This window comes from Dunckerocampus dactyliophorus, chromosome 11, assembly GCF_027744805.1.
Source record: "Dunckerocampus dactyliophorus isolate RoL2022-P2 chromosome 11, RoL_Ddac_1.1, whole genome shotgun sequence".
NCBI classification, from domain to species: Eukaryota; Metazoa; Chordata; class Actinopteri; order Syngnathiformes; family Syngnathidae; genus Dunckerocampus; species Dunckerocampus dactyliophorus.
The window spans coordinates 29,779,973-29,801,652 of NC_072829.1; the positions used below are offsets into that span (position 1 = coordinate 29,779,973).

A 21,680-nucleotide genomic window follows, 5' to 3' on the forward strand; every position below is an offset into this window, starting at 1 on the left:
TTTCCCCGACCTCATTTCCCCAAAAATGACGTTATTGTATTTTGTTTGTTTCTCATAACATGACGACTTGAAGAAAATAACATGAATATTGCATGTTGGTAATATTCCAACTCTATGCTGCTTCACTAAAATGACAGGATGCACTTTTTAGAGTTGACTCTCATGAAATTGTGACTCTTTTTCTCGTTCGTGTGCTTTTGTCTCTTAACATTTTGCCTTTATTCTCGTAACATCACAGCTGGGTTTTTCATTTCTGACTTTTTTAAAAATTTATTTTCCAGCTCTTTTGAACTTTCTTGCTTTCTTCCTGCAACCAAATGTTGCAAAAATGCCAGCTTTGATTTCTTAGTTTTTCCTAATATATTATGACTTAAAAAATAACTCTAATAATACTATACTACTGTACTATAATAATACTATTAATACTATAATAATACGATTAATAATAATAATAATTTGCACTTTATGCCACGATGTTCTTCTTATAAAATTACATTTTCTCGTTAGTTTACAACTTTTTCCTCTTAATATTTTGACTTTATTCTTGTAAAGTTACTGTTGATCTTTCCATTTTTGCTGTTTTTTTTCTGTCTTGTTAAATCATATTTTTAGAAAGTGCTGCGGGCCAATAAAACAACAGCCGCGGGCTGCCAACGGCCCCCGGGCTGCGCTTTGGACCCCCCGTGAGAGAATGAGTGAGTGTACATAAGCAGTATGACACAGGGCGGTTTACAAAATGCCAAATACGAAAGCGGCCTTTGCATCCTTCCAGTCTTCAGCATGCAAACGGCGTTCTAATTAGGACTGCTGCATTGAGGCGTGATCTTTACGATCCGGCAGTACCAGGGAGAGTCAGGGGAGGACGGGATGCCTGACTGCACTCAGCCGTGTTGCTGTGGTGATGACAAATACGTCACATGTCTGCAGACTCATTCAGTGCCCGACACAGCCGAGTATTGTGTTTCGCTTTTCAACTGGCACAGTATGTCTTTGTGCGTTGTCAGGGTATGTGGGGTTCATCTCCAGCCCGACTTCAATGCACGTCTCAAGGACCTCTCAGACTCTCATGCAGGCTGAGGACAGGAAACCACACAATGACGCCACACGTTACTTTCTTATTAGGTTCTTTATTGTTGCCTTTTTTTATTATTAGAAAAAAATGTGCCTCTACAGATGACTTTGAGACAAACAGCACACATCTTTTCTAGCAGCATGATGAGTTAGTTTCATATTTTGTAACATTTACTGGCCCTGTTTTTGAACAAAAGGGTGGTATAAAAAGGCTGCAAGGGAGCATAGAAGCCAAAGTAGCCGAAAAGAGAGGCAATCGTGGTTTAACTGCGGTAACCTCTCTGGAGGTTATCACACGCACGCACAAAGAGCACAAAGAAAAGGAAAAAAGTGAAATGATGATACCTGCATTAGCGTGACAACCACAGTTTGTTTGTAGAGCATCAGTGATGTATGGCATCGTGTGTTTTAAAGGTCTGTACAGAAAAAAAGCTTCTCTGTTTGAAGTGATTGCGGCTCTGGCAGACGATTCTTGCTGGAATGGCTCCATAGCAGCTAATGAGGTCTGATTGTGTGGATTTTTTTGTTTGTTTGTTGCAAAAATCATGGCTCAGTTGAATATATTAACATGCAGACCTTAAGATCATACAGTTGGTATGAGTCAGCAGTAAAAAAAACAAAACAAAACAACAAAAATGAGGTCAGGAGATTACGAGGAAAAAAATGGCACATTTTCAGAGTAGAAAAACAAATGTTTGGACTCCAGCCAGCATTTTTTTTTTTTTCGTTTTAGTCCCAGACGAGTGTAATATGGCGATGGTGATGGATTTGTTCTCCAGGAGCAGAGAATGTCTGCCTAATGTTCAATGAAACGGTGCTGAACATGTTCTGGAATCGCCAATGAAAAAGTCCCTCAGGACCAGCTGGCAACTCCACAGGCGTTTTTGCAGGAAGGGACCAGTGATGGCGAAGAGGAAAAGTCTTATGATTAGCATAGAACCACAAATAGAACTTACTGCGACATGCCGCAGTGCAATAAACAAACATCCATTACATTTACAAAGGAATTCTACCAGGTAGATGGGAACACAAATACAGTCACCCCTCGTTTATTGTGGTTAATTGGTTCCAGACCCGGCCGTCATCAGTCAATTTCCGCACATTCCTTATTTATGAATGGAATATTTTTGTAGTTAGCGCCTAGAAAACCTGTTTACGACCTTCTAAGTACAGTTTTTAACATTATTAGAGCCCTCTAGACATGAAATAGCACCCCTATAGTCAAATTTTCACTCCTATTACTCAATACAGTAGATGTAATCAGAGAAGCCATAATAAAACTTGCGCGCGCCCGTGTGTGTGTGTGTGTGTGTGTGTGTGGAGGACAGGAACTGACGTTGGGGGTTCAGAGTTGAGTTTTAGCTTGCGTGTGTATCTGCGCCACAGTAGCCCGTCTTGTTGTTATGATTGTTATCATGATTGCGCCTGTGAGATAGCCTGCCGTTCCCACGATCGCGTCTGGTGCAGTCATTAAACTCACAGTAACAGTGACACCTAGTGACCAGTGTAGAATACTACATTCACAATTTGAATGTGTGTTCTGTATTTAGTTCAGTTAGCCATTGTTATCTTGAAAATGCTTAAATATGTAAAATTTGCTTAAATATGCAATTTAGAGAGGATATTCAACCATGAAACAGGATGATTTAATAATTACAAGGCTGCACAATTTTGGCCAAAAATAAAATCCACATTTTTTTTTTCTCTGAAATTTGATTTTTGATTTCAATTTGGATTTTTTTTTTTTTTTTGGGGGGGGGGGTGAAAACTACAAAGGAGCTAGTGGTGGCGTTTTAGCTGGTCCTTCGTTTTCCTGTGCAGCCAACAGCGCGACACGCTGCTCTCACGCCGGCGTGCGGTTCTTCTCAAAGTTCCGCTCATGCTTAAAATGACCAAAGTATGGCAAAATACTGTTACCATCAAACCTTTTCACAGTTTTCCTTCCATCATTTTACAACGTAAACTCAATCTAGCAGCACTAATGGATTCATTTAAATTTGAACAACCCGTGATTGAGTGAAAGTGTGAAATTGGAACCGCGGATGTGGTGAGGGGTGACTGCACATGCAAACGTACGTGTACGTGTACGTGTACGTGTACGTGTACGTGTACGCTACGTGATAAGTTGAACAACATGCACACCTGTCAGGTGCGCTTGGCTACTGGCAGATCAGACTGCTTCTCACAGCAGAAGATGTTTCACGTACTGTTGGACCTGAAGTACAACATTTCAACCCAACAGTGCAGCGCTACAAGTCACACATGATATACGAGGGTTACAGTTGCGCTTGCTACAAGCTAGTAGGAATGAAAAGTTATATCAGAAAGCGAAAACGGGAAGTAGGCCGTGAACCCTGCACAATAAAAGCTCAGCAGATACGCTGCCGAGCAGTCAACAAACTTGACTGCACTTCATCCTTCTTAAGTTGTTCGTTCGGTTCTTTCACTCTTACTCTAACGTAATATTGAAACTCGTTCATTTGATTCGTGTCGCTACAGCCACAACTCGAGCACAACCTTTTCATGAAACACAAGATTTGAAGAGTAGTTTGACAATAATTTACTAGGCTGTGTTCACACTGCAGGGTATTGTTTGTTAAAATCCGATCTTTTTATGTGTTATGTTCTGTGTTCACGTTACCAACAAAGTGAGGAAGTGAGGCGCATGCGCAAAAGCACGACGGGAGTCAACATTTTCTTATCCAAATGATTAAGATTCAGAAGAAAGAGGGCGAGACTTTCGGCTACGGCCGTTTGTGGAGAATTTGCTGCCACGTCTGTTTCGAAGAGCGTGTGGGTGGGCGTCGCAGCCAAGAGTGGTGGGACGTCGACGTGAGCCACTTCACAATTTTTAGAAATCATTTTCAGATGACAAGAATCACTTTTGCCTATGTCGGTGAGTACCTTTTACACAACCCTCAGTAAGCACGGCAAAACGTGCCTTTCTATTGCGTAAGGGTCGGATATATGCGACCTCACCGTTCAGACAACGGGAGATCAGATACATGTCGGATTTATATCTACAGACTAATGATTTATATCTACAGACAAATGATTCATATCTACATACTAATGATTTAAATCTACAGACTAATGATTTATATCTACATACTAATGATTTATATCTACAGACTAATGATTTATATCTACAAACTAATAATTTATATCTACATACTAATGATTTATATCTACATACTAATGATTTATATCTACAGACTAATAATTTATATCTACATACAAATTATTTATATCTACACACTAATGATTTATATCTACAGACTAATGATTTATATCTACATACTAATGATTTATATCTACAGACTAATGATTTATATCTACATACTAATGATTTATATCTACAGACTAATGATTTATATCTACATACAAATGATTTATATCTACAGACTAATGATTTATATCTACATACTAATGATTTATATCTACATACAAATGATTTATATCTACAGACTAATGATTTATATCTACATACAAATGATTTATATCTACAGACTAATGATTTATATCTACATACTAATGATTTATATCTACATACAAATGATTTATATCTACAGACTAATGATTTATATCTACATACTAATGATTTATATCTACAGACTAATGATTTATATCTACATACAAATGATTTATATCTACAGACTAATGATTTATATCTACATACTAATGATTTATATGTACATACTAATGATTTATATGTACATACTAATGATTTATATGTACAGACTAATGAGGCTTTGAAAAAGTAGTTATAAGAGTTATACTGTTCACATTGACATGAAAAAAACAGATACAGGTCACATATTAGCAAAAAAACATCGGAACTGATCTGCATTGCAGGTTATGACGCCCAATTCGGATTTTTTGTGAAAATCCGTTTTTTTTAATGTGGTCGTTCATGTTGCCCCCAAAAAAATGCGACTTGCCGAGGTGCCGCAAATGCGCAAAAGCACAACGTCACACACGTCGACGTGTGTTTACAGAAGTAAGCACTGCCTCGATTTGTGTCTATTTTGTGAATATTTTGTGCAGCGGCAGTCAACATTTTCCAAGCCAAATGATTAAGATTAAGAAGAAAGAGGGAGAGGCTTTTGGTTGTGTCAGTTTCTGGAGAACGTACTGCGACGTCTGTCCCAAGGAGCGTGTGGGTGGATGTTTAAACGCTAGTTACCCCAGGGGTGCAAGGCCGCGCTTCATCTCTTTTAAGTGTGCACACCTCCCGCCTGACTGCCCCGTTTAAAGGACTAAGTCTCCCCAGTTGAAGTTGAGACTTCTAAGTCAGGGGCGAGGGCAACTCACCCAGGACCCTCCACTTTTACAGCTGCTTCCCCTCATGTCCATTTGTTGCACTTGTTAAGACCTGCGAGACTTTACTCACCTAAATATGATCAGAAGGACCTGTTCATCCAAACAACCTAGAGGAAGTCCACTTGAGTAATACTGCGTACTCCTTTTGTACTAAAGAAGTCTTGGACCAGTGGTGCAGCGGCGGGGCACTGATGACAGGAATAACTCGCCTACATCGGTGAGTAGCTTTTATCCAAGTCTCGGTAAGCACGGCCAAACACGCCTTTCCATGACGTATAGATCGGATATGTGCGACCTCAGAGACCGCAGTAGATCGGGTACATATCGGATATCGAATGGAACTGGTCACACTGGTCCCGGTTTCAAGGGATACCACGATATGAAAACGCCACAGTTTCAAAACCGCTAAAATTGGCGGTCATGCCGTTCCTGCGGTGTGAGAGAAAGTGGAGGTGCAGCGCGGCCACGACGTGGAAATACTTGTCACATCCTGCGTTATTCCTCGCAGTCGGAATTGGGCTTTGATGTGTTGAAACCACAGGCGTGGGCTGCGTTGCCAAAAGTTGGACGTAGGTAGCACCGGCGTTAGCTGCCTCGTTAGCATTGAGCGGCGCCGGTATAGCCGCGCTGTTGTCGGGGGACATATCACTTACGTCGAGGGCCACCAAATGGGGAGATGATAAGAGCAAAAAAAAAATTGAATTGACCTGCAGTGTGAATGCAGCCTTAGTGTCATATGACTATGACTTCACCGCGTCTTTCGAAAAGCTTGACTAAAAAGGCTGACGAGTGGAAATTGGTATGGAGTGTGCCTGAGCTCAGCAAATCCTGTTAATTGTTCACACGCGTCTGAAAAGGTAGATTTGTTTTCAAAGTGAGGTTAAAGCTGTGAGTCAGAGGTCTCTTCCGGCTGGCGACAAAACCATGTGACCGAAAGACACCGGCGACAGTGACATATTCTGGCAACAGCGACAAAACAAATATTTACACTTAACAGCAAACGTACGACATCAAACTCAGTGGTCATGAAGATACAGCGTGCGCAGAGACGCATTTCAGGGGTTTGTGTTCCTCTCGGTAGAGCGCAGTAAATCACGACTATAAGTGTGAGGGGTGTACTCAATTTTGCAAGGAACTGTAACTAGCGCACAGCCTGTTTTTTTTGTAATTTGATGTAAAAAAAAAAAAAATGTAATACACCCCACTCAATTTCAATACCCATGTTTGTGTTTTTATTGGCTAGCCCCGTTATTTTCATCTCATGCATAGCAGTAAATCTCACTTCAACCCACTGCAGTTTACCAAAATATTTCCTTTGCTAATATTAATATCCCGACATGAATGAACATTACGTTGCTGTGAAGAAACCATACATGTACTGTTGGTGGTTTGATTTACGGACTAGCTAGCTCGAATTAGCTTATGTGACTAGCTAAAAGTTGTATCTTGAAACCGATGAGGGCGCAGCTCACACACAGCCTGGACTTTTTCATTTGTCCTATGATTGTTTCTGTTTGATTTTTATAAAAAAAAAAAAAAATTTATATTCCCCCACTCAATTTAGCCATTTTTTTTTTTAACTTGGTAGCCCACAAATCTTTCCATCGAGTAGTAAATCTCACTTCAACCAACTACAATTTACCAAAATATTTCATTTGTAAATGTTATATATACATACATATATACTGTGTTTGTGTGTGTATATATATATATATATATATATATATATATATATATATATGAAAGCAAATTATTCAACATAAATTTACATTACATTGTTCCATTTACTTTGTTAGAGTACAAGACAAGTTAGCATATGTAGCAAGCTACAACTTGTGACTAGCTTACATTGCTAGCTAAAAGTTGCACATGGGAACCTTGACTTTCGTTATTAATCCGTTCCAAAAGGTCAAACGAAACCCGAAATTTCCAAAAATCAAATGGATTTTTGAAGGAACCTTTAAGCCGGACGCACAATTTTTTTGGCCGTGTGATTTTTGGTTTTCCCCAAATCGCTGCATTTTTGTTTTTTGTTTTTCTTTGTGGAGAACGTAGTTGGGGTGACCGTGAAGGAGTACGATCTTGACACACATGGAGGATGTACGAAATATCGGCCGTATGTGGGGCGCACATGTGGCGCACGACACACACAGGAGTCCGCAAGTGCGATATACGCGGAAAAAATTGACATTTTGCCCTAACCCGACAGCAGCAAAACATCTGAAAGACACACGTTGGCCGTATGGACAATGCACGGAGAGGTACGAAGTACGTAAGTTTGTCTTGCAACCTGAAAAAAACGTGAGCATCCGTAGAGTTTGTTTGACAGGACAAAGAACCTCTCGGCTCTTTGTCAAAGCGTGTATGGCTCGAAAGTCAGCACGTTGCACGCGCGCTCTCCGTGCGTTTCTTGTGTTTTTTTGCTCGTAGACCGCCAGTAGGAGTATTCTCGTTGTCTCTTCGACCCGACCAGGGACTGCAGATGCTAAGTAGCCTTTGGGCTCATCATCATTTTGTTCCATCTCCTAGCCAAAACTTGGAGGTCGTGGTTTGCCAGCCGCACCGGTTTTTAGCTGCTAATTTGCAGTTCTGGTAGCATTTGTTGTTTGGGCTAATTCTGGCATATTTACATGTAAATGTTTATGAATATTCACTGTCCATTCTTGAAATAAATAAATACCAATACAAACACAGACTGAGTCACCAACATGTGGTTGCTTTGCTAGGACACTCCATCCCGCCGTTTGTCCGTACGAAAACCAAGACGTAGTTTCAGCAATAATTTTTGGCGAAAACCGAGGTTCCACTGTGGAGATGTAAACTGCTGGGGAAACTGCATGTGCTCGCTGTGATTGTTTGGTCTTGTGGTTTGTTGTTTAGTTAGAAAAGAGACGTAACGCTACCTCAGTCCATCATGTTGATGCTATCATTTCAGGTCTAGCATTCTGTGCCTCCAGTGAAATTTGTACTAATAAAACAAATGTGGAGGAGAATGTAATAAAGGCAGGAATGAGAGGAAGCCAGGTCACCATGTGAGGAGAGGATTGGTCGAGACTAAACGGTGTCCTCGAGGGAATATCTCAAAGAAGCTTCGTGCAAAATGCCTTTTTTGTTTTTCGAAAGAAAAAAAAGTACAGTGTTAAACTAGAAAATGAGCAGCATTGTCTTAGCACCCTGCTCCCCCCACAAGCCACCGGAGTAGGGTTGGGCATCGTTTGAATGTGAACGATTCTGGTTCCGATTCCTATTCCTCGTTTCGAATCGGGGTCATAAAAGTTTGCGTAGTTTAAATAAGGGCGCTAACCAGACTTCTTTTCAGATGAAATGTCTGAACTTTTAGAATATAAATGTTGTGAAGTTTCTTTTGACAAAAGATCTTTCCGTTTGAAAAGTAGCCTACTTTGTCTCAGTGTTGATGGAAGCAATTTTTTTGGGATACCCTTATTTTGCCCACACAAGTAAACAGGATATAGCCCAAAGTGCTCTTATTGTGAAGGCCGGAAGTGTGTTGTGTGAGTTGAGAAGGTCCCTTGACTGTTGCTAACAGAGACGTGATGTGCAAATGAATAAACGTGCCTGCCGTAGCTCCCGTCCTTTATTTACACCCAACTTCCGCATCAGCGAGCATCCTGAAAGCCTGGCTTACATCGACATGAGAAGTTTATTCTCGGACTGCGAGGAAGTCTGACGTAGCGCATCAAAGACGAGGTACTGTGTTGTTTAGACACCACAAATGTGTGAACATAAATCATGTTGGCCGCTTCCGGTCGGTGAAGTGAGCATCGAAACTAGGACTCGAAATAAAAACATCTGAAAGATCCCAGGAGAAACGTAATGTTAGTCCCGGTTCCCATCGATGCTTGGGACTCGATGCCCAACCCCGCATTGGAGCGACCCGGCTTGTGCGTCACACGGCTTCTGCTGAAACGCACGAGTTACCCTGTCGTCACTGACAACGGTCATCGGTCAAGCCCACGTATTTAAACGTTTTCCTTTCGCGGAGGAATGAAAAGCGTCCGCGGCCACTCGTGTGGTTGCCGTGGATCCGTCTGGTAAAGCCGTTCCTGCTGTGAGGTCGTTTGAAGGTGAGGTGAAGCTGAGGCTGGCCTTGTGACATGAGACATTCTACACTATTTCCCTGGCTCACAGTGGAAAGGCAGTAAAAAAGAAAGGAATATGACAAAATGGCGAATCAGCTTCCCTGTCAAAGGTTACAGACTGTGTTCATGTTGTGAACGAGGTTGATTGAACAAGTGAAAGTGTTCATGTATGCTTGTTATTTCATCATGACACACTTAAAGGAATACTGCACTTTTTTACTAAATAAAAAAAATTAGAAAAATGGCTAAAAAAACAGCTAGCTTGTGGCAGCTAACAACGCACGTAACGGGACACACCTATTTCGACTATAAGACCCTAAAAAAACCCTCCAAAAAACACCAACAAGGCTCTATTTACATAATTGACCTGTGAATAAACCAAGCTACAGCGACATTGTTATTGTAACAGCTAACGCAAAGAGCTATTTTTCTGGCGTAGTGATGCAGCGCTTCACGCCACTGCCCGGACGTAACAGGCCCGCTCCTAAACGATGCGATAGGACACCAATCTGTACCGATTGGTACGATCACAATCAATATCACGGTGACGTACTCCATGGACAGTTCTGTCTGGGGGCGTCCTTTTCCAGTTTATTTTGGGGAGGTGGAAAAAAGTTTCGGCCTGGCTCGGCAAGCTCCACATTTGCACCGCCAAGTCGTGCCGGCCCTCGTCTGTTCTCGCGTTTCACTCGCTCAGCTTCTAAAACCTGCAGCTCGTCCTCCGGACATTCAGACTCAAAAAGATAAGCTTCTGGATCCTCATTTGTCAAAAGTAGCCGGCGGCGGCTCTCAAGAAGTCTGCCATGATTAGTAGTAACAAACAGACACGCTGCTGTTGTTGACGGACGTAGCGTTAGCTCCTATCTATGGGCTAGTGCTGTACGTATTCACGTTACCATGGACGTACCTGTTACTACTTGCTCACGGCATGGACAGAAAACCAGAAAACCTTGTTGGAGGTTTTTTTAGAGGTCGGAATAGGTGGATTGTTAGCTCCCTCATGCTAACTGGTTTTCTCTCTTTCGAACGCACAGAAAAAGGAAAGACATTCGTGGTCATGGTTCACGTAAGGATTGTGGATGATGGGCAAAATTGCAAAGAAAAAGCGCAGTTTTCCTTAAAAAAAAAAGGTGATGTCATTCAACTGAACGCTGCCACAAGTTGAGGCAAAAGTACTCAACCTCCATTTAAAGCAAGCACTCGCTGACAAGTAAGGAGGTCCTCAGAGTAAGATTTGAAAAGGTGACAATGTGTGTCTAGAATCCACGTCTTAAATGATGCATGTGGACTCCCCAAACAAGCTAAGGGTTTGAGACGAATCCTAATTCTAAACTACCAATGTTGGTCAAAAAACCTTCATTTTATTCCTCTTGGAGGTATTTTACATCTCCATCCGGAGCCTCGCCTATGTGACTAACCATCATCTTGTTTAGTGGTGTGCCTTCGTATTGTCCTCCCTAACCGGAACGCTTCACATCAGCAAGTGTCAAGGAGGTGGTGAGGTTAAAGGTCAGGCAGCAGGACATTCCCACAGCTCCAATCAAGAGAAGGGAGACCTGCAGGGTAGAGAATGTCATCAGAAAAAGCGAAGGGAGAGACGCCAAACGAGGAAGCGTATTTTACCGTCAGATGTGCGTCTCTACGTCAGTGTAGCCGGGCAGCACGTCTCCGTTGGAGCAGCTCTTCGGCGCCGGTTGGCCTTGGGGCAACATGTGAGTGGTCGTCTCTCTTTCTGGCGACGCCGTCTGGCCGTGGCGTAGCCGGCGGTGTATGAGGGGAACAAAGAACAGCACCACGCCCCCGATCACGGGGGGCACTCCGGCCACGGAAAAGGCCACCGTGTAGTTGCCAAAATAATCATGGAGGAGACCTGAGAAGTAAGCAAAAAGGAATACTCAATCCAGGGTTTCCCCTAGGATTTTTTGGAGCTGTGGTGGTGGGCTGCATGTATTTTTCCATACTTGAGGATCCATTTTGCTGTGAATTTGTGAAATGTAGAAACGCCGTTCTTAAAGCGCCCCAATTGTGAAAAATGGGCTCTTTAATGATGCTGTCTTAGTCCATGTGTCCCTGAGCCTGTTTTGATCACAAAATGTAAGAAAAACCATCACCCTCACTTGTTTGTTCCACTTTTCAGCAGAGTGCTGACATGGTCGCTTTTGATGTTCTGGGTTTTCGTGACATCACGAGGGGAAAACCTTCTTTGTCATGGACATGATACCACTTCTGAATCGCATCAAACTACAGCCTTCTTTCAAAAACGGAGTTTCATCATTGTGTGTCCTTCAGCCAATCGACTAACGCTGTGCTTGCTGTGCCCTTGTTCGGTGTTCCTGGGCGGAGCTGCCAGTCTACACCTGCAGGCACTTTGCAATTAGGGCTTGCTGCCATGTCTGTCAGACGCTGCTCGCCTACTTGCATGCACCTGTGGTGCATTCAGTCCTGGCACTGACGAGCTTTGTGGCTTAGTCCTTCTTTAGTTGTACTTTCTACTCTGTTTGTTCTTCAGTATTATGACTCGCTCTCTTAGTCTGTCTCTGCTGTGGTCCAACTTCTGGCATAACTGCCGTTAGTATCATAGAAGATCCATTGTCACCCCGCTGATCCTTACGTGAAACATGAGCACACATTTATTTCCCTTTTCTCTGCGTTCTAACGAGAGGAAACGAGTTAGCATGATCGAGCTAACAATGCACATCATGGGAGGTACCAAAAAAAAAACAAAAAACGCCAAAAGTGTTCCATTTACATAACTGACATGTGTATTAATCGCTCGTCTCAGCGTCACTAACAAGGCCCTAAGCCACTGCAACGGGACAGACGGAAGAATGGATACTACTGGCTCTCGATTTCACTACAAAGCCTCAACAAGAAACTCGTTTGCTGTCAGCATTTTTCACCTGAGGACTGGAGCACAACTGACGGAAGTAGCGTTAGCTCCTACGGGCTAAGTCAAATCAATGCGCCCAGGAAAGAAGTTTTAAATCAACATATGGCAACATAACAACATAAGATACTGCAATTATGACATGTTATCACTGACGTACTTGTTAATGCATGATCACAGCATGGATAGAAAACCCCAAAACGTCGTTGGAGGTTTTTTTTAGAGGGCTTCATAGTTGAAATAGGAACCTCCCATAACGTGCATTGTTAGCTGGCTCATGCTAACTCGTTTTATCTCGTTAGAAGCACAGAAAAGGGAAAAAAAAACCTGTTCATTTTTCACATAAGGATTGTGGATGATGGGCAACAGAAAAAAAGTGCATTTTTCCTTTAAAAACTGAGCATCTTTGGCCAGAGTGGAGGATTCTGAAACCCGCAGGTAGCACGCAAAGCACGCAAAGCCCACAGGAATAAAATTGGGATGCAAAAACGTCGCAAGGGCAAGGCAGAGGAAGCCTGCTTGTGTCGCAGGTTTAAAAGTACGTGGTGTACATTGGCCGGCCGTGGCAGCGGCTCCTCCCACGGCGGGCAACTCCTCCAGCTGTACACTTCCAGATTCAAGAGTTTTATTGTCATATGCACAGCAAAACAGGTAGTTATACTACAGGTACGCAATGAAATTCTTATTCTGTTGATTCTCCCAAAAAAAAGAAAGAAAACACAATAAAGTGAACAAGAACAGAAGAAACATTAATACCAATAAATAAAAAAAACACTCTAGATCTCGCGACTTCCGTGGACGCACGGCGGCCGCTCACATAGCGTATCTGACATTAATGTGCCTTGCCGGCCACCTGACTACACTCTGGTTCTCCAATTGCAATTGTAGTGAGCGGGCTTCACAAGCTTCGTACGATGCCCACACACGTACGTCCCCGGCGAGTGAAACGTACAACAGTCTTGCATGAGGCACGCACGAGTCGCACGGCGCACTCACGATCTAAAAGCTACCAACGGAGGGCGAGCGGCAAGCACGTGGCCGTCACGAATCACTTGCTCCCTAAGTACGACACGCTTGCAACCCCTCTGATACCCTACTTCCTCTACGTGCTGGCCACGGCCAACACATTTCCAAAAAAATGTGGCGCCCGTGCGTGTGGTGACACACGGGCTGGGATGTAAGGCTGCTTCATTGACCTCTGATTGGCGCCAGTTTTGTTTTGTGCAGCAGTAGGCCTTAAAAAACCCACCCATGATGATTCCTGGGTTTTGTGTGCGTGCGAGCTGATGTTCATGTACACGTGGCTGTAGTGCACATCTCATGTCTGACCAAAATGTGCGTGGCAGGTGGTGAATGTGGTTTTATTTTGTTTAACATCAGAGCGGGGTAAACGTGGTGTGGACATAGCCTAAATGCCGTGCCTAAACTGGGATTAAGCGCCCCCCCCCCCCCCCCCCCCCCCCCCCCCCCCCGCTTCTCTGTTTACATACTGTGTAAGGTAAAACAAACACACTCGACCTACAGTGCGAAAACGGGGTCAACCAGTTTAACACGCCACACTGCAGCACGTGATATACACTGTATGCCTGTTTGGGACATGAGAGCTGCGGGACGGCTGCTGCTTGTTCTGTGGGGGTTGCTGCTGAAATGCACAGCATATTTAGACTAGATGATGTGAAAATTGCCCCTCCCCTCCAATATGTGAGAAGCACTGGGCTACATACTGAATCCTATTTCCTTACAAGTCCACAAATGCATGCTGAGAGGAGTTTGGTTTGGTTTGGAGGACCTGAGAACCCTGATCTCAAAGCAACGAAACAGCTTTGAGATGAATGAGAGCAGTTCCATTGGCCATGTTGACACAATCTGCCCTTTAAAGTAGGGCTACAGTAGCCAAAGAGCGGGCCGGGGCGCCATTTGTAGTGCGCAGCTGTTTTTTTTGCTGGCCAAAGGCACATTCTAAAATATAATTGAATATGAAAACATAAAAAAAAAAAAAAAAACAGTAGCAGCTAAAATGGAAAAATCATCAGTAATTTTCCTCATAATAATAAATTGTAATCCAGCAAGAAAGAGAAAGTCGTAATTGTACGAGAATGTTGTCATGTTATGAGGGAAAAAAACATCATTTTTGTGGCATAAAGTTGAAATGGTAAAGAAAAAACGCCGTTATTTTATAGAGAAATATTATGAGACACGAACAAAACAAATACAGATGTAAATAATGAGGTCGCAGTGTTACGAGAATAAAGTCAAATTATTATGGGAATAAAGTCGGAATTATCAGAGGAGCATTACAAGACAAAAACTTAAAAAAAATAACAACTGCAAAAATGGAAACAACAGCTGTAATTTTAGGAGAATGAAGGCAAAATATGAAGAGAAAAAAGTAATTTGGTAACGAGAAAAAGTTGCAATTTTACGAGAATAAACTCATAATATTATGAGGAAAAACAATGTCATTTTAGTAGCACAGAGTCGAAATAGTAAAGAAAAAATGCTTTATTTTTGAGAAGTCATAATTTGAGAAGCCGAGTTGCAACTTTTCGAAAATCAGGAAATGAGAAAAGTTTATAATATTATGGAATAAAGTCATAAGATTACAAAAATAACATTTTACAAAGATGATTTAAGAAAGAAGTTGGAGTATTTGCCAAAATGGTAAAAGAAGGGCACAGTTCATACTAACAGGCTCTTTCACCAACAGTACATCACAAAGCTAAGATGCAGTTGTTTTCTGGAGTATATAACTTTGTTAGCATATCAACATGTGTTGCTTTACAAAATATCAACGTGGCAAATTTGCATCCTTTCAGTTTTCACTTGTGGCTCTCGCTGGAAAAAGTCTGGACACCCCTGCACTAGACGACACATCTTACGTAACCACGGGTGATGGAACATCTACTGTACATGCAGGGATGGGATAACTGCAGAAGACAATTGAAGATGCATCACAGCGCAGCCTGTGAATGCAGACACAGAACACGGCATCATTTGGCTTTTACAGCAAGCCAACAAAGAGGCTTTTATCCTGGACGGACACACGCAACCAGGCAACCGCCGACCATTTACACTTACGTCTACGGCCATTTTGGAGTCTCACATTAAGGTTCCATCTTGTGCTATTTTTCAACACAATAGTGTATTGGAAGTGCGCTGGTCAAAATCCGGCCTTGATGCTGGAATTTAGACCGTTTGAAAGTCCATTAAGTAAGTAAGCCCTACTGGGAACACAGTCTAGTCACTTTCTTTCGGCCCTTCTGACAGCGTCTTGATGCTGTTCGGTGGGGTTGAGTGCGTGACTTACAATTCTCTGCCAAAACACTGCAGACAGTGTTTTCCTGAGCGTGAGCAAGCCACAAGTCACGTTGACTAGCTATTCAGCTTCCTGCGTAGTCGAGAGCAACGGCCACAACCAGATCATTGTCGCAGCTGAACCAATCGACATGGAACATGAGGCGCTTTTATTGTACATGTTGCATTTGGGGTCATTTAAGTAAAGAGTTTGGCTTCTCAAAAAAATGTGCGTTCAAAAGAGTAATACTCGTTTTTCTCACACGTAAACAAGATGGCCGTAGCCTCCGTCGCGGATGAAGATCCGAGCATCCTCATCACCTACACAGGAATAGAGGTGACAGTGCAGAGGACGCGGCTTGAGACAAATATAACGCGAGCGTTCTGTGAGGTGTGATTTTTTTGAGGAGGCATTTTTCTGATGCAAATGTGTTACTCTTTTCAACACGTTGTTTGGAGAAGCCAACCTCTTTGCGTAAACGACCCCAGCAACTAAGGGGACCACCTTCCTCATCACGGAAATCCAACCAGAACTTGACTCGCGGGACAGAATGGGGCGGGGTGGTGAGTCACTGTTGAAATAGTCCACTGCTGATGGGGGTGTCACACGACTTCATGTCCAAAAATCCCAAGTATCCCTTTAACTCTGCACTCGTCTAACGCGATAAACGCCATACATCAAATACAAGAACGCAACATTAAGGAGTGGGACGGGGGCTAAAGTGCTAACATTACAGTCATGCTAGGTTAGCCTTTCGATGGAAAAATCAAATAAAATGATGAAACTTGCAGCTCCCACGTCTGTAGCCAACTGATGGCTGGTTGACAGAGCTTCAGGCTTAGCTTTAAGATGTGTAGTGAAGCCTGTCTGTCCTCCATGTAGTGGTGGGCGTATACACAGGGCAGGCTCATCTAGCAAAGGGCGGGCCAGATATGGTGCATCTATGCAGAAGAAGTCAACTTCAAATGCAAGCGTCTTCTCTCAGAAGAGGAGCAGACCTGTGAGGGATGTCATAACTTTTTCTCACATTTGGTGCTTGTGCCTCAGCGCTCATAAACAGGCTGAAGGGAAGCACATTACTGTTAGCACTTTTTTTTAGAACAACCCCAGGCTAAAATCAGTGTGAGCGTCGAATGCAAGAGACAGCATGCCTGAGTCAATAACTATGTTCTGCTCTCCATGTGCTTATTAGACCCACGTTATTACCTTCGAGAGAGGAGGCCAGGGAGACGAAAAGAGCAGTGATCTGAACGTGTACGCTTCTTTAACCTGATGAGGGCCTCGTGTTGGCTGCAGGCTCACACTTCAGTACACATGATCTTAGCAACGATGCAGTCGCGTGGTGGTACACTCCTGATCAAAATGCTAAGGGTGCGATGTAGCGTATATATCCTGTGTATGCCAGTGCTCTTATTTCACATATTGACCGAAATATTGGTTATCGGACGATATATCGGATATTGGCTTTTTCAGCCCCTAATATCGGGATCAGCATCGGCCCCCAAAGACCTTGTATCGGCCGGGCTCTAGTGAAGATGGCTTCACTGAGGGCATCCACTGTCTGGAACTGACGTCCCTTTTTGTACTTCCCTTGCCATCCATCCCCAAATGTTCTCAATCGGATTTAGATCAGGGAAACACGCAGAAGAAGCCAGTCATTACCACACAGACGAGGACCTTCAGTCATGAGGGATTCCCCCGTGCAACATCTCCACATAGTCGGCTTCCGTTTGACACCCCCGCACAACACTCCACTGTTCCACTGAAGGATCATGATGGCACCCCCTCCACTGTGCCGTGTGGGAAACATCTCAGGTGGGATCTCCTTGTCACGCCAGTAACGTTGGAAGCCATGAGGACCTTCAAGGTTACATTTTTTCTCATCAGAGAATAAAACTTCCACCTTTGAATGGCTCATGTTTGGCGCTCTCCTGCAAATTCCAAACGCCCAATTTTGTGGCCTTGAAGAAGAGGCTTTTTCTTCTTAAAAGCCGTCTCTGGCAGATGGCGTCTGATGGTTATAGGACTGCACTCGGCACCAGTAACAACCTTCATTCGGGCCGAGGATGGTCACGTGTCTTGACGGACAGCCAATGGGATCCTCCGGATCAGGCCCACTCACATTTTTGGGGGTTTACCAATTTACTTTTTTGTTCCACGAGCCTCAGGATGTGTGAAGAACTTTGAAATGGCTGTCTTACTGCGTCCAACCTCAGCAGCAATGGCGCACTGCGAGAGGCCTTGCTTTTGATCAGCTGATGAACAGACTGTTTCTTTGCAGTAAATTGCTTACTCCAATTTTTTTGTCTCACTCCCACTTCTTATTTTTTCATTTCCAAGCTCTACTGATGTCACTTTCCGTGACTTTGCTGATATCAGTCACTTAGCATATATAGAATCGGTGTGCAAAAGAGGGTTAAAAAGTCTCACCAGCAATGGGCGGGCCCGCAGTCATTGGAAGAGACATGAGGCCGAGCAGGTAGCCTATGGCCTGCGAGGCCCGCATGGGCCCGACCAGCTCGAACGCGATGGGAGCCATCATGGTGAGGAAGCATCCGTCACACAGGCCCAGGAAAACGCACACAACCACGAGCCCCTCAAAGACGGCACACTGAGGGATCATCATAGACATCAGGCCCAAAACCATGAAGGATACCACCTGGAAAGGGCAGAAGAGACAAGGTTCACATTCTTCTGGCCTGACGTGTGCAAGAGTGAATGTCTAGTGGATTGGTGCACTTGATTTTATTCCACATTTAAACACACTTTTCCACACTGACAAACATGGCTTATATTGTTGCTATAAAGGTGTGCTGTTGGTGTAGTTTACACAGAGGGCTGGATGACAGTACATGAGCGTGGAAATATAAAGTCTATTTTTGCAGCTAGCTAATGTTTATGCACCGGCATTCCATCACCTTCTCGCTTAGGGGGAGCCGTCAAGACCGGAAAATGTGGAAAATGATTTGAATATGACAATATGTGAAGTAGGCTGAGCATGGTTGTTGCTGGAGATTTCAACTTAGCAAATAGATTAAAAGTTCTGTAATTATGCTGCGTTGTGTCGAATTTTGTATACATATTCAATGAAATGCATTATTTGTGGACCAGGCGACAGACCAGGCGACAGACCAGGCGACAGACCAGGCTACAGACCAGGAGGGGACGGACAAAATAGTGGTTATTGGGAGACTACACTACCCACACATGTCTTTTCTACTCACTAAGGCAGGGGTGTCCAAAGTGTGGCCCCCCCCCCCAGTGTTTTTTTTATTGCACATTCTAAAAATATAATTTAACAAGAAAACTGGAAAAAAAACAACAGCAAAAATGTAAAAAATCAGAAGTAATTTTACAAGAATAAAGCCAAAATATTAAGAGAAAAAAGTTTCTAATCTAACGCGAAAGACTAGTAATTTTACGAGAATGATGTCATAATACAGCGGTGTCCAATGCGCTTCCTGGGGGCCATGTATGGCCCGAGGCTGTTTTTTTTATTGACCCTTGGCACATTCTACAAATAAAGAAAATAAAAATAAGATATATTGAATATTAAGATAGTAAAGTCATGTCAAGACAAAATTCACAATAAGACAAACAAATAAAACAAAGAATAAAGTTGCAATTTTTGGATTTGGAGAGTATTTGTAAAATGTAAGAAGAAAAAGTACATACTAAGAATATGCTTTACCACCGATAGCAGGCTGTCTTTTCCCATAGTATTATGGGAATAAGGTCAAAATGTTGAAAATTTATTTAAGATTATTATTTATGAAGAAAGTTGAAATATTTGAAAATTATTTTTTTTTTAAAGCGAAAACGCAAAGACCAAAGTTGTTACCAATAATATACTTTTCACCGATAAGACTGTAGGATAATATTGTTTCATGAACTTGTTAGCTGAGTGGGTCAATATTTGTTACAATTAGATTTTAGAATAACTGTTTGCATTGATTTTTATTGACTGAACTATTAACTGAGTGCCTTAATATAAGTACAGTATAAAAATAACTTTTTATGATTACCTGAGTGAGTGATTGCAAGTAGTTGATAGAAATAATGCTTCCTTAAGCACGTAGAAGAGTAGATGAGCAACTGTTTAAGCGTGTCAAAGGTTAAGCAGAAATAGTGAGTGTTCACACATACTGAAAGCCGGTCAGTACCAGCAGCCAGATAAGGGCACAAACAAGTCTGTGAGCCTTGAGACAGACTGGGGAAAGTATGTGATGTGTGTGCTACAAAAGTGTCAATGACTCAGCGAAGGTTCCGTCACACAACTTCGTCAAAGAGTCCGGGAGAAAGTTATGTTTGGAGAGACTGGCGGCTGTGGTCTGAGGAAAACAATTATAAAAAGGCAAAGGGGACCATCGATCAGGACCTGTCTCTCTTCCTTCAGTCCGGAGCTCTGAACTGCAAAATGATTCTGCAGTTTTTCAATACGTTGTGTAAATCTAATGCCAGGGTGCGAGTCTTGAAATATATATAGAACTTCTTTGTATCGCTTTACAAAATATCAAAGTGACAAAGTTGGGTCCTTTCATTTTTCACTATGTGGCCCTCTCTGGAAAACCTTCAGACCCCCCCGGTCTAAGGACTGAATGGCCTGTACCAGTATCCAGCAGGGTAATTCATTCGGCAACACGAAAGATTCTTTTTATTCTGCCAGTCTGTGTGGGGGCAAATCGGGACTCGAGGCATATTTATTTGCAGCCGAAAAGAAAACAATAACTTTGGTTCTGTGTGAGCCTGTGAGGTGAGTTGAAGAAAGGGAAAGTGCAGACGGCGTCAAATCAAGTTAACAATTAATTCCAAGTCATCCATTCAGTCTTGCTGTGAGTGTCATGCGGGGCACGCTGTGTTCTATTGATTTCCACAACGCCGTGTCAAACCAATGACTTATTCTATCATCAAATGATGCAAACAGTTTGGCTGTTATCTTGTCATCTTGCTGCAAAAAATGGAGGCAAAACAAAACCTATGTGTGTGTAGATTGCCACAATGTAACCCACTAGACATTGGCCAGTCGATTTAAGATATGTGTACCTTTTCAAATTAAGGATCAAGATTAGGCCTGCCATCATAATCAATCAATTAACCGCACGGTAAATAAAAACGAACTTGCTCGTTGTGCCGTCCTGGATATATTGACATGTGCATGCGTGTTAGCAGGCCTGTCACGATAATTGACGATCAGGATCAGTCGATTAATCGAACGGTTAAAAAAAACAAAAAAACAGGTCAATAATTATGAGTCCTCGATAAATTGACATGTTTCAGATACTCGTTGCTACGTACCACACAGGCTGGATGACAAGAGGGTTCATCTGTCTGTGAGCATTGGTTCTATAGTGGAACAAACGGAGAGAGCGAACCCTCATGTCCTCTCATTCAGCCTCTTTGTGGAGGTGGAGCTACTAGCAAGCGGACCCATGGTGCTAGCAACAAACTAGCCTTGTGAGAAAGCATACGCTAACATGAATGCATGCACAGAAGCGATGGTTTCAAAAGCGAACACAACAGCCCCAGTGTGGGAAAATTCAGTTTTAAACAGAATGAACAAGGTGAGCGCATTTGTTCGAAAGTAGTGACGAGGAAAAAGAGGAACACGACCGACTTGCGCCGAGACGCGATGCGGTAAAAACAATCCCCGCGGTCCCGCGGAACATTATGTGAGAACCGCACCACCTCGGGAGAAAGTGGCAGCCAGGCTTTGAGCTTCACAAGTCTGCCGCCCCTGCGTCTCTTTTCCTTAGAAGCAACGGCTCCTCGCGCAGCAGGAACTCTGGCACACGGCGGATATTGTGCCATATCATCAATGGAAAAAATGGTATAAACTATGCAGATAAAATCGTTTATCGACGATCATTTGGAGCACAATTATCGAGCAGCAAAATGTGTTATCCTGACAGTGTTTGTTTTCCTGCTCTCTCTCTGCCAAACAGGCTGGATGACAAGGGTCTATTTTGTATTTTTTGGTTGTGTTTTTCATTTTTATTTATGTGAA

General features: G+C 42.9%; 1 protein-coding gene across 1 annotated transcript in view; it reads right to left on the bottom strand.

Moving 5' to 3' along the window:
* Nucleotides 1–4,894: 4,894 nt before the first annotated feature.
* Nucleotides 4,895–21,680, bottom strand: part of slc16a2 (solute carrier family 16 member 2) — a 46,464-nt gene continuing 29,678 nt past the window's right edge. The window contains exons 5-7 of the mRNA XM_054791505.1: nucleotides 18,107–18,335; nucleotides 11,118–11,364; nucleotides 4,895–11,050 (exon numbers count right to left, since the gene is read on the bottom strand). Coding sequence (XP_054647480.1) covers nucleotides 11,120–11,364; nucleotides 18,107–18,335 — 474 coding nt within the window. The 3' untranslated portion in view covers nucleotides 4,895–11,050; nucleotides 11,118–11,119. The remainder of the gene's footprint in view (nucleotides 11,051–11,117; nucleotides 11,365–18,106; nucleotides 18,336–21,680) is intronic.